The sequence below is a fragment of the Acipenser ruthenus genome, chromosome 3 (genome assembly GCF_902713425.1).
Source record: "Acipenser ruthenus chromosome 3, fAciRut3.2 maternal haplotype, whole genome shotgun sequence".
Taxonomy (NCBI): Eukaryota; Metazoa; Chordata; class Actinopteri; order Acipenseriformes; family Acipenseridae; genus Acipenser; species Acipenser ruthenus.
This window is the reverse complement of record NC_081191.1, coordinates 86,707,528-86,723,074: the sequence shown is the minus strand read 5'-3', so window position 1 is coordinate 86,723,074 and position 15,547 is coordinate 86,707,528. Positions and strand designations below refer to the sequence as shown.

Below are 15,547 nucleotides of genomic sequence, written 5' to 3'. Positions count from 1 at the left end.
GTGTTCTCTCTGTTCCTCCACACCTCTGAAAGGGTGTTCTCTCTGTTCCTCCACACCTCTGAAAGGGTGTTCTCTCTGTTCCTCCACACCTCTGAAAGGGTGTTCTCTCTGTTCCTCCACACCTCTGAACAGCAGCAATCTCTTCTTTGTAAACCCAGTGGAATATTGATCAGTGTTCACTGCTTTCGTGTTTTGTGTTTGTATCACAGTTGAAATAAATCCTATTATTTGGTGTGTACATTCATTGCTTTAGCAGAAGCTAAAACAAGTGGAGTGCAGTGGGCTCAATCAATTCACTTTTTAGAAAATTTAAATTTGTACAATAAAAAAATTCTATTTATTCTAGTCTAAACACAAAATGTGCCTTATCATGTTTGCTTAATAGTTCCATGCATTTGAGACCTTTATGCTGTAGCGAATGGATGTGCACAACAGGTAAAAAAAATGTAATCCCTTTGTTAAACTATAACCACTTTTATATGGGATTTTTTTTTTTTCCATTAAAAGTTAATTCAGTTTGACCCAGTGAATCAGAAACAGTGACAAAACAACACTACTCTGCTTATCGATACTGAGCCCTGCTACGGCTGTGTCCCCCTACTGGCAAGATTGCTGGATTACGACTTGTGCTTATCTAGTATCCTAACCCTTGGACATTTCATGCACAGCTTCGTTTTCCTTTGTGTTTCATGGGTGAAACTTTAAGTTAATCTGTAACCGGTTAATAAAGACCTTGTACATGCCTTAAACTTGAGTTTATAGGAACTCCTCCAAGCTTAACTGCGACCAGAGACTGGCTTTGAAAAACACAGGCAGAGAAAACTGAGCATGCAAAAGACAGTGAGCTGAGGACACTCTTGCAAGGACAGACCAGGAGTTCAGTGAGGAACCAGGTAGGGGCAGGGCATTAGAGCTAAGAGACCAGTAGGGAGGTCGTGTGGTCTAGTGGTCAGAGCTAAGAGACCGGTAGGGAGGCCGTGTGGTCTAGTGGTCAGAGCTAAGAGACCGGGAGGGAGGCCGTGTGATCTAGTGGTCAGAGCTAAGAGACCGGGAGGGAGGCCGTGTGATCTAGTGGTCAGAGCTAAGAGACCGGGAGGGAGGCCGTGTGGTCTAGTGGTCAGAGCTAAGAGACTGGGACGAGGCAATGAGCTCTAGGAGTTAGAGTTAAGGGACTAGAGGGGAGGCAGTGTGGTCTATTGGTTAGAGCTGAGGGGCTAGGAGTAAGGGAGGTAATGTGATCTCGTGGTTAGAACCTAGGGACTGGGAGTAAGGAAGGCAATGTGGTCTAGTGGTTGGGACAGAGGGACTGGGAGTAAAGGAGGCAATGTGGTCAAGTGGTTAGAGCTGAGAAACTGGGAGTAAGGGAGGCAATGTGGTCTAGTGGTTAGAGCTGAGGGACAGAGAGGGGTTCTCTCCAGTCCTCTTCAGTATTCCTCTGCTCTCTCGTTCTCTATTACTCTTGTCTTGACACTGGCTGCTTCCAGCTGGAGAGCTGTGCTGCCCTGTCACTCGGCTTCCAACCCATTCACACAGTCACATGATTTCATAACACACTGCAGGGAAAGAGAAGGAATGTAGCGAATCGGTCCAGTTTAACAGTTTAACCAGTTTATCCTGCTTGACTGAGGCAGAGGGGTAATTGCCTGTTTATTGGACACTTCCTTTTGTTTTGGAAATGTAATTAGACTAAGAGGTCAGATATAACCCTTCTAAAAGTTTACCACTGTAAATTATCATGGTCATTTTGCAGTTTTCTCATGCTTATGCTATTTTTTTCTCCCCACGTTTTTTTGTTTTGCTTTGTTTTGTGCTTTACTTTACCTCTGGATATTACCTATGCTTTATCTGTTTTCAAATATTATTTCTGTAAATCATCTGTAAATCAGGTTGGAAGTTTATTTAAAATTGAGAAAAGAAAATCAAAGGGTATAAAGCTTCAAAAGGCATTTTGTTTTTGTTCGCCGTCCCCTTATGTTTTAATGTGCTGAGCTGTGCTATCTGGTCAGAGACTCAGTGATGGCAGCTCAGCGGAAAACTGTAACTCTGCTGGAAGTGAACCCCACCATCAGAAACATGAAGCTTCCTGCTAAAGGAGTCCTGTTCAGCAGAGCAGCTGAGATCACACAGGAGCTGCAGCAGGTGAGTGAGGCAGGGTGAGGAGGGGTGAGCAGGCAAATTAACTATATGGTTAACATATTTTTAAAAATATATCAAATGGAAACTGAATATATTTTAATACATGTTATCATATATTTTGGTAATCTATTGTGGTATATTACAATATACAGCTATGGCCAAAAGTTTTGCATCACCCTATAGAATTAACTAGTTTTGCTTCAAAAAGTTGACTGAAACCTGTTGAATAATGTTACATTAACATATTGAATTATATACTATATTTTTACAAATAGAAATTTATATTGGAAGTAAATTTGTCAGGAAAACAAGTCTTTTCTCAGATAAATATATAAAGAATACACTCAACCTATATTCATAGCTCATTCTTTTAAAGTAATTGAAGCTCATGAAATAGTTCCAGAACGCTTCCCTGCCATGCACATCTGTCACTTTTTAGTTCTCAGATGTGCAGTTTTGAAAGAAACACATGTTTTAACAGGCATTTGTATTTTCATTTTAAAACATGCTAGCTGGTACTACCCTGGCCTCATGGTTAGAGCTCAGGGACTGGGAGAGAAGGGGAGAAGAGAAGGGTGAGAGGAGAGGAGAGAGGAATGGAAAAGTGATGGTAGGAGAGGAGAGGAGGTGAGGGGAAGGAGGAGATGAGAGAGTAAAGAGAAAGGAGGAGAGGAGAGGTCCTTGTGGTGCACAGAGGTGTGAGGAGTCGTTGATAATTCTGTCTGATTGTCTGGTAGGGGGTGCCGAAGCCCTTCAAGGAGGTGATCTCAGTTGACTACGGGGACGGACACGCAATGGGAATGAAACCAATCACCTTCATTCGTCAGGTAAACACATAAAGAAGGGACATACAAACACAGATCATCTGTATAAAGAGTGATATGTACTAGGGCTGTGCAGCTACTCGGATTTCCTGAGTAAATACCTTTTAACCTGTTTTAAGTTGTTAGGTATTCATTAAAATTGAATCAAACCTCTTAAACAACATTTTGACCTCCTGATTTAAACTCAATATACCAAATCAACTCCCAGTATAGAACACTGGTGATAATCCAATCAGAACAATTACCTCGTCAATCACTCAATGCAGAAATTCATTGCCAGTCATTGGGATATGATAATTGTATAGATGAGGGCAAATTGAATACTTGCTGACAAAAAACACGATAAAGGGAATTGCTTGAAGAATCTGAGTAACTTTTGATACTGTGTCAGTGACTTATCAGTGACTTGTGCATTCTGTCAGATCAGTTTTAAAATACTGATTTAGACCTGGAAATCCATCTTGTCAGGTCATGGCTGCCTGTTTCTACCCTGAGCTCCTGGACAGTGAGCAGCTTCCTGACGATGTGAAGTCACGAGCAAAGATACTGCTGCAGAAGTGCGACGGGGGAAGCATAGGTGACGACCCACTGGGGGCTGGGCATCCCATTGGATCCTGGGGCTACACGAGCACTTGTCAGAGTACTTGCTAGTTGCTAACATGTGTTTCTGCCTGTTCTGTTCTGCAGAAACTAGCGCTAAATAATTTAAAGATGAACATGTTGTTTTCTTTCAATATAGTTTATATTTCTTGTGAAATTGGCTCCTGAACTCTTAACATTCAGTCAGCCAATGGATAGTGGCTTGGGCGCACACTTATAAAAGTTTCCCATAGTGAAAGCATAGCAAAGTGTAATAAAGCACTTTGAAATCATGGGAAAGCTTAACTAATTATTTAAAGCCCTGAGATATACTGTGGTAAAGCGTAATAAAAAACATGGTAAACTAAGGTAAATGCATAGTAGAATTATGGGAAAAAAACATGGGGGAAAACTGCAAAATGACTGTGGGTGGGGCTGGTTGAGGACATTACAGTTAGCGAGTGAGTAAGATTCGACTAAAAAGCTTTCTGTCTTGTGGAGTTTCTGCTGCATCAGGCTCTAAGCCTTTTTTTAATACATTTCAAGTTTCAGTAAATGGCATAAATGAGAAAGAATGAGAATAAACAATAAACCAGGAAAATATACAATCAAGCAACATTAGTGAATGCTGGGAAAATGTTTTAAATATTTCTGTACCTTGACACTGACAATACTGGTATGACTTGTCATGTCAATAAAGACCATTTAAATTAAATTGCAGAGGAGAGAAGGGAGTGGGAGAGAGTGGAGAGGAGAGAGGAAATAGAGGGAAGAGAGGAGAGAGAGAGAGAGGAGAGGGGATGTAACTGTCCCTTTAAGACACTGCTATATCCTGTTAAACTGTAACCTTTTTTCTCACCTCTCTTCCATCCCTGGCAGGTTCGTACTGTGACTCGAGTGGACTACTTCATGTCCGGCACAGCGTGTCGCGGTACATCGAGCGGCGAGACGGGGGGGTACCCTGTGACCCCGGGGATATTTACATCACAGGAGGAGCCCAGCGAGCCCTGCAGGCAGGTCCAGGGCCTAGGAGCCTCCTCGATTTTACATTTCTAATGTTCTTTCTTACTGAAAGACAGGAATCTGGTTTCTGCTGGGTTTCTTACTCTTACCCGTCACTCCTGTGGAGTAGAAGAGTGTCCTGCATGCGCTATGAGGGAGGTGTACATTTGTCAAGATCAAGTCACTGGATGACAAGCGATTGCAAGGATACAGCCTAGTACAACTGGTCAAGCAATAGCAAATGGGACTTTATCTTAATTTTGATGTCACTACACCACACTGCCTTCCTCCCTCCCAGTCCTTCAGAACTCACCACTAGACCACACTGCCATTCTCCCTCCCAGTCCCTCAGCTCTCACCACTAGACCACACTGCCTTCCTCCCTCCCAGTCCCTCAGCTCTCACCACTAGACCACACTGCCTTCCTCCCTCCCAGTCCCTCAGAACTCACCACTAGACCACACTGCCTTCCTCCCTCCCAGTCCCTCAGCTCTCACCACTAGACCACACTGCCTCCCTCCCAGTCCCTCAGCTCTAACTGCTAGACCACACTGCTTAATAGGTATAATTGCAATGCTACAATAGTGATACCTAGTGAAGAAAACATCTAAGTGATATTAACTGACCAAAAAATACAAATTCCTGTCACATTTGAAGCTCCAGGCTCTTTATACTGTCAATCTCTCCCCGTGTCTCAGCTGGTTCTAAAGATGCTGGTGCACAGTGAAGGTCATTCTAAGACGGGTGTCTTGGTTCCTGTTCCCTCGTACATATGGTTCAACAGCGCTGTGCAGGAGCAGGGAGGGGTCATCCTGCCATACCACCTGAGCGAGGAGCAAGGCTGGGAGCTGGAAATCGAGGAGCTGCAGAGAGCCCTCCGCACAGCCAGGGGGCAGAAGTGCAGCCCCAGAGTGCTGTATGTCATCAACCCCGGGAACCCCACAGGTATTTTGCAGGTGCCAGGATAACGCTGGGGAGTTGTGTGCTAGTGTACAACCACTGAGAGGAAACTCCCCACGGTCCCCCTGTGGCCTATTGCATAAAACCCTTCAGCATCAGACTGAAGGACTTCAGGGTACATTGTTCCTTACTGTGGTCTCCATCCACATGAGCCTCAGTACAGCGGTAGGCATGGTTAAATGTAACTTAAAAATACATCGCATTTAGGTCTGCAGTACTTGGCTATAAAACAGAATTGATATTCTCACAAACAATATTTAGACACTTCTCTTGTGTGGAGTAGTGGTTAGGGCTCTGGACTCTTGACCAGAGGGTTGTGGGTTCAATCCCTGGTGGGGACACTGCTGCTGTATCCTTGAGCAAGGTACTTTACCTAGATTGCTCCAGTTAAAAACCCAACTGTATAAATGGGTAATTGTATGTAAAAATAATGTGATATCTGGTAAAAATTGTAAGTCGCCCTGGATAAGGGCGTCTGCTAAGAAATAAATAATAATAATAATAATCTAAGGATAACAGCTGTGTTTCACTCCTGCTCTCTTCTGTTCTGTGATAGGTCAGGTCCAGAGCAGGAAGAGCATTGAAGAAGTGATCCGATTCGCTGCCGAGGAGAAGCTCTTCCTGATGGTGGACGAGGTGAGCAGTGGTGGTTGTTGTACCATTCAGTCTCATTGTTACATTACACAAACTGATTACTTGCAGAACTATCAGCTGCTGTGCTTGTGGGTGCCTTTATATATGTCCTTTCCAGGTCTGCATTGTTTTCCCAGATATTCACAGACCATGGTGATTCTTAGTTCACTGGCCTTGTGGACTCTCAGTCCTACGTTCCCTGCATCAAAGTTGACAATAGACCATCATGAGTAAATCATATTCACAGTTTTTAAATTTAACTGCAAGAGAGGAAAAAAATGTAGAGTAAAAAATGGTGCAGGAAGGTCTTCATCTGAAATTGTGTTCCCCTTATAAAAATTTCCCAAAGCACAGCAAGGTGTAATAAAGCACAGTGAAAGCATGGTAAAGCAGAGGTAAGCATTGTAGAACACAGAGAGGTGTGGTAAAGCAAATAAAAAAACATGGCGAACAATGGTAAGCTATGGTAAATATATAGTACAGGGGTGAACAACCCTGGTCCTGGAGAGCCACAATCCTGCAGTTTTCCTGGGTGTCTTTAAATCATCAATGGCTAAAGACCCGGATAAAATGTTAGTGTTGACCAATTAAGAAAATAATTGGTTCAATTAAGTATTTGAGAACTCGGCTCTCCAGGACCAGCGTTGGCCATCCCTGATATAGTATAACCATGGGAAATGCATGAGGAAAACAGTGCTGTTAGTGAGTGTCTGTCGCCCCCTGCAGGTGTACCAGGACAATGTCTTCAGGGATGACTGTGAATTCCTCTCCTATAAGAAGGTTCTTTTCGAGATGGGACCGGAGTACTTCAACAGTGTAGAGCTGACCTCCTTCAACTCCATCTCCAAGGGGTTTGCGGGGGAGTGAGTACCACACTGTGTTGAAACTAAGCACAGTGACATGAACATGCAGGGAAAAGGGGAGAAGTGTGTGAGAATCACAGAGTCACAGGCATGTTGCTTTTGTATGTTCTCCAATACAGTGAAGCTGAACTGTATATTAGTTTGTTACAATAAATGATGTTGATTCCAATGCTGAATCTAATGGTTATAACTAGGCTCGCTACTTTTCAGGGGCTTACAAAACGCTGTCATGAATAACTCACCTTTTAGAGTAAATATTTGACTGGGTTTCAGTTAGTCTTTATTGGAACACTATGAAACCTGTTAATTATACAGCCGATTTGGCCACTTTCAGTTTATAAGTAGTTTCTGACCAGCTGAGCTGATGACACGTTGTGATTTCCACAGTCAACAATAGAAAATCTTGGATATCTCTGCCCCGGCTGCTGGTCAGAAACAAAGAATCAATTGAAAGTTAGCACATTAGGTAGTAAAGCCCCTGCACCTCATTCCACAATTACCAGGTTCTCTCTCTCTCGCTCTCTCTCTCTTCTGAGGTGTGGTTTCCGCTGTGGTTACCTGGAGTTTGTGAACCTGGACTCCCAGGTGCGGAGGTATGCTCAGCAGGTGAACTCGGTGGAGTGCTGCCCCCCCACCCCCGGGCAGATCATCCTGGACACCCTGATGAACCCACCCCTCCCCGGGGAGACCTCGTACCCCTCCTTCACAGCGGTGAGGCCTCACTTCAAACAGAGCACAGAAACCCATTCCATACCCTCACCCCTCCCCGGGGAGCCCTCGTACCCCTCCTTCACAGTGGTGAGGCCTCACTTCAAACAGAGCACAGAAACCCATTCCATACCCTCACCCCTCCCCGGGGAGCCCTCGTACCCCTCCTTCACAGTGGTGAGGCCTCACTTCAAACAGAGCACAGAAACCCATTCCATACCCTCACCCCTCCCCGGGGAGCCCTCGTACCCCTCCTTCACAGCGGTGAGGCCTCACTTCAAACAGAGCACAGAAACCCATTCCATACCCTCACCCCTCCCCGGGGAGCCCTCGTACCCCTCCTTCACAGCAGTGAGGCCTCACTTCAAACAGAGCACAGAAACCCATTCCATACCCTCACCCCTCCCCGTGTGAACAAGTGTCTCCTTATCCTCTGTCCTCAGTTTGTCCACCTAATTTCCAACTGTCCTCTGGTCCTGGTTTCTGTGCTGAGCTTGAAATCATGGTTAGGTTTACCTTTGTCAACTCTATTTACGATTCTGAAAATTTCAATCAAATATGGTTCTTTGTTTCAGGCTAAATAGATTCATTTCCTTCAACCTATCAACCTATCTGCCTATCTTCGTAGCTCAGTCCCATACGCCGTGTTTGCCCAGGTGCTTATTGAGCCTCATGGACTGAAACAGGTTCTGACACATCGAGAAAGACTTCTAGTCAAAACGTGGAAGACACCGAGTGGAAACGTTTGTCACTGAACTTATTTTGTTTCTTGTAGTATTTCCAAGGATGATTGTTTTAGACGATTGTTTGTTTGATGTGTTTGGGACACTCTTGAGTTTTTAAAATATCCCAGCCTCTTCCAGTCACTGCTGGTGCTGTTGTTTCTTCTGCAGGAGCGCCAGGCCAGTCTCGACACGCTGGCTCGCAATGCCTGGCTGGCAGAGCAGACTCTCAACTCTGTGCCTGGGATCAGCTGCGTCCCGGTGCAGGCAGCCATGTACTGCTTTCCCAGGATCCACATGCCCTCCCGCGCTGTGCAGCGGGCCCAGGTACGAACCACGGGGGAGGAAACACAAGGCAAGCTGTGGTAAAGTGACTGCGCTGCAGCTGACAAAATTATTCTATAACTCTTACCTGTTGCACCTTCCATTCCATATATATAGGAGTCAAATGAGCAGTTTGGAAAGAAACACACAATTATTTTAAAACATGATATCTGGTATAAAGGAGCCGGTTCTAATGCTTTCAGAGAGTATTGCTGATTGGTTGTCAATAACCAGATAGCTGCTTCCCCTATCAGCCAGGAACATGCTAGGCCAGCCAACATATTTATAATAATTGCTTTAATTAAGTGCAGCGTCATTTACCACATTTGAAAAAGTAACGTGTGTTTCTTTCTGAACTGCACATTTGCGATGCCAATAACAAATGGAAGTGCACTGCAGGTACGATTCATGGAATGATTTTGTTAGCAAGGCATCCTCCAGGGATGGATCTCCTCCTAGCGGCTGATGAGTTAACAATACTGACATCTGCTAAAGACACGGACAGTACTTGCCTCTTGACTACTAAGCTAGCTGTTTAGTTGAATTGTAAGACGTTCATCTTTGAACCGTATGGTTAGCGGTTTGCGTCCAGCCCTTGCCTCTCCTTTTATTGAATGATGCCAAGCCATTACACTCATCCTCTTCCTCCTCTCCTCTCCTCTCCCCAGGCCCAGGGCCTGGCTCCGGACCTGTTCTACTGTCTGAGACTGCTGGAGGAGACCGGGGTGATTGCAGATCCCGGCAGTGACCTGGGACAGCGGGAAGGAACCCATCACATCAGGTAAGGACTGCGGGGATGCATCCTACTGCAGCTTGGACACAGCAAGGGAAGAGCAAGTGCGGGCAATGCAGATGCCAGTGTCTGTAGTGTTTTTACTGTGTGTTTCTAAGTGTATTTCTTGTGTCAGGCTCCTGTCAGCCCAGCAAGAGAAATAAACTCTCACCATGATCAGAAGTAGCCGCCGAACTCTTAGAAAAATAAACAAAAAAATGTAAAACTGACAAAAAGCTGATATTAACGTGTTTATATAGAATGTGTTGTGGCTTTTACGTTTTGTCATAGACATTGTGAGTGCAAGATCTGCGCACTCTGAAAAGTTTACGTTTCAATGGAGACAGGACTTGCTGTGTTATTATGCTCTTAACATTTTCTGTAGTAAAAGTAGAGTGCAGATTAAGAAATGTATATTTTTGCTAAAATATTGATGTTTTGTTTATCACAGAGTAGAAACGTACGGTGTATATAAGTCAGGAATGGGGAGCACCTCTCTGTGGGAGCTATGTGTAAAGAGGCACTGTGCTTGCATCTCTCACCCCCTTCCTAACGGATAGCGGAAAAGACGTCATGGACACATGAGGGTCAAAATCATAAACTTCTGTTGAAAAGATGAGAGAACCTTTGGAGACCCAATATTATGTTTTTTTTTAACAAACACCAGAATGTTATTATTCTTATGTTGTTAATTATTTATTATTATACTTAAAAAAAAATGTTATTAAAATGTATATAGCGGAAATCATGCCATGAGATTTCAAAGAGCTTCAGAAAAGTAAACAAAAAAACTAAAGAGAAAAATTGTTAAGTATGTTACTGTGACGGGGTACTGCCCCGTCTTTATGATCAATGTTGGGACTGGCAGGGAGGGGGTTAAAATTCCTCCCTGCCAGAAAAACATGTGAGAATGTGGCTGGAGCCCTAATTGACTAATTAGCAATTATTGATTAATTGGGCTCCAGCCACAGGGGATAAAAGCCAGGGGAGAGGCCCTGGCTAGGAGAGAGAGTTGAAGGAGAGTTCTAGAAGCAAGAGTGTGTTTGTATGTGCTGTTTTTCTGTTCCAGTGAAGGCAACGCCCAGCCTGGAAACTTTATTTTGTAAGTTTTTGATTTGTGTTGGTATTTTGTGTTTGAAATCTTTTTGTTTGGCCCTCGTGCTGGTTTATTTTGTATTTGTGTTTATTAAAAACTTTATTTTTGAACTTTATACTGTCTCTGAGTCTCAAACCTCGGTCCATCCTGTCACAGTTGGTGTCAGAAGTGGGATAGCGCCACCTGGAGGCTCAGAGCGGTAATTTTTTTTTTCTTGAATTTTGGGAGTTTTTTTTTTTTTTGGAAAATGGGGAAGAGCAGACAGCGGCAAAGGCAGGAGAAGCAGCAGCCGAAGAAATGTAGGCTGCTGCAACAACAGCCACCCCAGCTGGAGGACCCAGCCAGTCTTTTCCCCTGGTGCTCCTGGTGCGGGAAGGAGGATCATCGGTGGAGGTCCTGTCCAGATGGGCTACCAGCTGACTGGTGTGGGCGCTGTGAGGCGGATGGCCACAACTGGGCAGGATGCCCCCACAATCGGGACCAGGAGCAGCTGCAAACCCCGTCCTCGGCAGCCACCCCACCACTTCCTACATCACCGCCTTCACCACCATCCCAGGAAATCTGGGACTGGTTGATGCACCCTGAGGCGGACCTCTTCCACGACCTCCCCATAGTTATCAACACGCTGTGGCGTCGAGATGGGGGGAGGTGGGAAAAGTGGGAGGAACAGCATCACCCGGCGTCCTTCGCAGAGCTGGCCTTGATGGTCGTTAATTACCTGGCGGTAGATATGGGAGATGCCCCAATCATTCCAATAAAGAAGGTGGAGCTGTCGTCCCGAGAGCCAGAGAGGGGTGAGTTGTTGTCCCGAGAGCCAGAGAGGGGTGAGCCGTTGTCCCGAGAGCCAGAGAGGGGTGAGCCGCTGTCCCGAGAGCCAGAGAGGGGTGAGCCGCTGTCCCGAGAGCCAGAAGGGGAGGAGCCGCTGTCCCGAGAGCCAGAAGGGGAGGAGCCGCTGTCCCGAGAGCCAGAAGGGGAGGAGCCGCTGTCCCGAGAGCCAGAAGGGGAGGAGCTGCCGTCCCGAGAGCCAGAAGGGGAGGAGCTGCCGTCCCGAGAGCCAGAAGGGGAGGAGCTGCCGTCCCGAGAGCCAGAAGGGGAGGAGCTGCCGTCCCGAGAGCCAGAAGGGGAGGAGCTGCCGTCCCGAGAGCCAGAAGGGGAGGAGCTGCCGTCCCGAGAGCCAGAAGGGGAGGAGCTGCCGTCCCGAGAGCCAGAAGGGGAGGAGCCGCTGTCCCGAGAGCCAGAAGGGAAGGAGCCGGCGTCCCGAGAGCCAGAAGGGGAGGAGCTGCCGTCCCGAGAGCCAGAAGGGGAGGAGCTGCCGTCCCGAGAGCCAGAAGGGGAGGAGCTGCCGTCCCGAGAGCCAGAAGGGGAGGAGCTGCCGTCCCGAGAGCCAGAAGGGGAGGAGCTGCCGTCCCGAGAGCCAGAAGGGGAGGAGCTGCCGTCCCGAGAGCCAGAATGGGGGCCGCTGCCGTCGCCCAGAGAGGGGGAGCCGCTGCCGTCGCCCAGAGAGGGGGAGCCCGAATGTCCACAGCCCGAGAGGGAGGAGCCCGAACGTCCACAGCCCGAGAGGGAGGAGTCCGAACGTCCACAGCCCAAGGGGGAGGAGCCCGAGCGGGAGGAGTCGGTGCGTCCACGGCCCGAGCGGGAGGAGTCGATGCGTCCACGGCCCGAGCGGGAGGAGTCGGTGCGTCCACGGCCCGAGAAGGGGAAGCCCACAGGCCTAGGGCTGAAGGGACCTGTAGGGGAAGAATATAGGCTGTTCCCGCCTCCGCCAGCAGAGGGAGACGAGTTGCCGTTCCTGCCTCCGCCAGCAGAGGGAGACGAGTTGCCGTTTCCGCCTCCGCCAGCAGAGGGAGACGAGCTGCCGTTCCCGCCTCCGCCAGCAGAGGGAGACGAGCTGCCGTTCCCGCCTCCGCCAGCAGAGGGAGACGAGCTGCCGTTCCCGCCTCCGCCAGCAGAGGGAGACGAGCTGCCGTTCCCGCCTCCGCCAGCAGAGGGAGACGAGCTGCCGTTCCCGCCTCCGCCAGCAGAGGGAGACGAGCTGCCGTTCCCGCCTCCGCCAGCAGAGGGAGACGAGCTGCCGTTCCCGCCTCCGCCAGCAGAGGGAGACGAGCTGCCGTTCCCGCCTCCGCCAGCAGAGGGAGACGAGCTGCTGTTCCCGCCTCCGCCAGCAGAGGGAGACGAGCTGCTGTTCCCGCCTCCGCCAGCAGAGGGAGACGAGTTGCTGTTTCCGCCTCCGCCAGCAGAGGGAGACGAGATGCTGTTTCCGCCTCCGCCACTAGAGGGAGAGGGGCCGCCGTTCCCGCCTCCGCCAGCAGAGGGAGACGAGCCGCCGTTCCCGCCTCCGCCACCAGAGGGAGCCGGGCCGCCGTTCCCGCCTCCGCCACCAGAGGGAGCCGGGCCGCCGTTCCCGCCTCCGCCACCAGAGGGAGCCGGGCCGCCGTTCCCGCCTCCGCCACCAGAGGGAGCCGGGCCGCCGTTCCCACCTCCGCCACCAGAGGGAGCCGGGCCGCCGTTCCCGCCTCCGCCACCAGAGGGAGCCGGGCCGCCGTTCCCGTCTCCGCCTCCCGAGGGTCCGCTGCTGCTGCCGTCGCCTCCCGAGGGTCCACTGCTGCTGCCGTCGCCTCCCGAGGGTCCGCTGCTGCTGCCGTCGCCTGGGGTTGCCAGGGATCCTGCTTCGCCTGGGGTCGCTATACTATGGCCGGAGCCCCACGGAGGGGAGTTGCTGGCCATGAAGAGGGGGAGGGAGGTCAGGAGACCAGCTCCCCCAGCTGCACTTTCGCGGCAAGATGGTGTGTGGCCGGAGCCCCGGAAGAGGGAGCTGCTGGCCACGAAGAATTGGGTGGTGCCGGACGTCCCACCATGGCCACCCCCATGGACACTGTGCTTCCCCCTCTTCCGGGACTGAGACTGAGGGGGGAGGTGGCCATTTAGGCCATGTTGTGCTTGGCACAAGGGGGGGGATATGTGACGGGGTACTGCCCCGTCTTTATGATCAATGTTGGGACTGGCAGGGAGGGGGTTAAAATTCCTCCCTGCCAGAAAAACATGTGAGAATGTGGCTGGAGCCCTAATTGACTAATTAGCAATTATTGATTAATTGGGCTCCAGCCACAGGGAATAAAAGCCAGGGGAGAGGCCCTGGCTAGGAGAGAGAGTTGAAGGAGAGTTCTAGAAGCAAGAGTGTGTTTGTATGTGCTGTTTTTCTGTTCCAGTGAAGGCAACGCCCAGCCTGGAAACTTTATTTTGTAAGTTTTTGATTTGTGTTGGTATTTTGTGTTTGAAATCTTTTTGTTTGGCCCTTGTGCTGGTTTATTTTGTATTTTTGTTTATTAAAAACTTTATTTTTGAACTTTATACTGTCTCTGAGTCTCAAACCTCGGTCCATCCTGTCACAGTTACTAATTCTTTATATGTTAAAGTAAACCGTCACATGTAACTTCCACTATACAGGCCTGAGAACAGCGGCACTGGGCCATGGAAACGGAGACTAGATGGGTCCCGTATGAAGCTGCCGTGATCCCAGTCTAATTTTATTTCTATTTTTTCCCCCCAGGTTTTGCATCCTGATCTTGACAGAGACACTGCAGGTTGTGCTGAGCAGCTTGAAGAGTTTCCATCTGAAATTCATGCAGGAGTTTTCATAGCTCTGCTGCAGCCTCGATCTCTCAGAGACATCCTGACAAAGAAAACATACCACATGCAACATTTCAGCATCACTGTGTCTTCATGAAGAGGTCGAATCTCATTTCAATTGCTTCTTTCCATTCCCCTCCCTGCTCATGTATGGTGTTTGCAATCATGCAGAGGGTTCTGGCTCTGTTACTCTCATATTGAGTTCTTATCTGTCTCTGTAACAGTCTTTGCCTGGCTTGGCATTTGCTTTGAGCTGGACTGGAGTTCCTAAGTAGCAGGACTAACACCCTTCCTCATTCATTTAAATCATGTGACAGTGCGCCCTTTCACCTCTGCCAGCCTCACCGTCCCTCTCTATCTATCGATCTATATATATATAATATGAGCAGGTGGGGCCAGAAGTTAAAGTCACATGATTTGAGGAAGGCTGCTCAGACCCGGCATTTAAGATTCTCCAGACACGCTCAAGCCATGTAAAAGCAGATTTTGAGAAAAATTATAATAACTCAATATTGGCAATAATAACACAACCCAGAAGCACTGTGAATGATTGAGCAAACACCAAAAAAGAAAGGGGGAAAAAAGAAAAGTAAACTCAGATTTGTGGTTACCTACTTTTAAGTATTGTAATGAATCTCTGTCTACGAATGCATAGCCTACCCTTTGAGAGTTTGTATTTCATATTCAACTAATTTGCGTATCTCCACCCGAGTCACGGCTAGAGTACAAGGCCTGGTGTCTCCTGCTGTGGGTACTCGATGAGAAGGAGAGCTAGTGTGCGGTCCAACACTCTGTCACACTGCAGAGTTGTTTTCCTGATATGTATTGTCTGACATTTGCTGTTGTATTGAGAAAGTATTTCGTATCCCTCTGACTTTGTCATATTTCCAGAGTTGAGATTGTCATGTGATTGCTGATCAGCACTTCCAAATAAAAGGAGACTTATTTCACTTGCAAGAGTCTCGTGGATGTATTATTTTCAACAGTGAAGACTGCACCCTACGTACAGTTTGTCACAGTGTGGTATTGAATAAACTGCTGTGCTGTTTCTACTCTCTCCCAGCGGAGAGCAGCCAGTGAGCTTAACAAAGGAACCTAATGAGTTACTTTAGAAATGAAAACACGCTTTGTGTATAAAAAAACAAAGTACTTTGACATAATCTGTAACAGATTTCATTTTTCTGCTGTTCTGCCAGACCAGTAAACCAGCCTCAGCTTCATTCCAGATCGCTTGCATTATCACAGCTGGGATTTTGTTACCAGCTTTTTAAAACATTTTATGACGGTGCAGTCACTGT

The 15,547-nt window shown here is 48.0% G+C and overlaps 1 protein-coding gene across 1 annotated transcript; it reads left to right on the top strand.

Annotated features, from left to right (window-relative positions):
• The first annotated feature begins 798 nt into the window (after positions 1-798).
• LOC117394880 (alanine aminotransferase 2-like) lies at positions 799-15,200 on the top strand. The gene is made up of 12 exons (XM_033993557.3): positions 799-893; positions 2,009-2,139; positions 2,874-2,963; positions 3,429-3,537; positions 4,419-4,552; positions 5,240-5,486; positions 6,058-6,137; positions 6,861-6,997; positions 7,534-7,708; positions 8,599-8,754; positions 9,420-9,532; positions 14,170-15,200. The coding sequence occupies exons 2-12, from the start codon at positions 2,017-2,019 to the stop codon at positions 14,258-14,260; spliced, it is 1,455 nt and encodes a 484-aa protein (XP_033849448.3). The 5' UTR covers positions 799-893; positions 2,009-2,016; the 3' UTR covers positions 14,261-15,200.
• Positions 15,201-15,547: the final 347 nt, after the last annotated feature.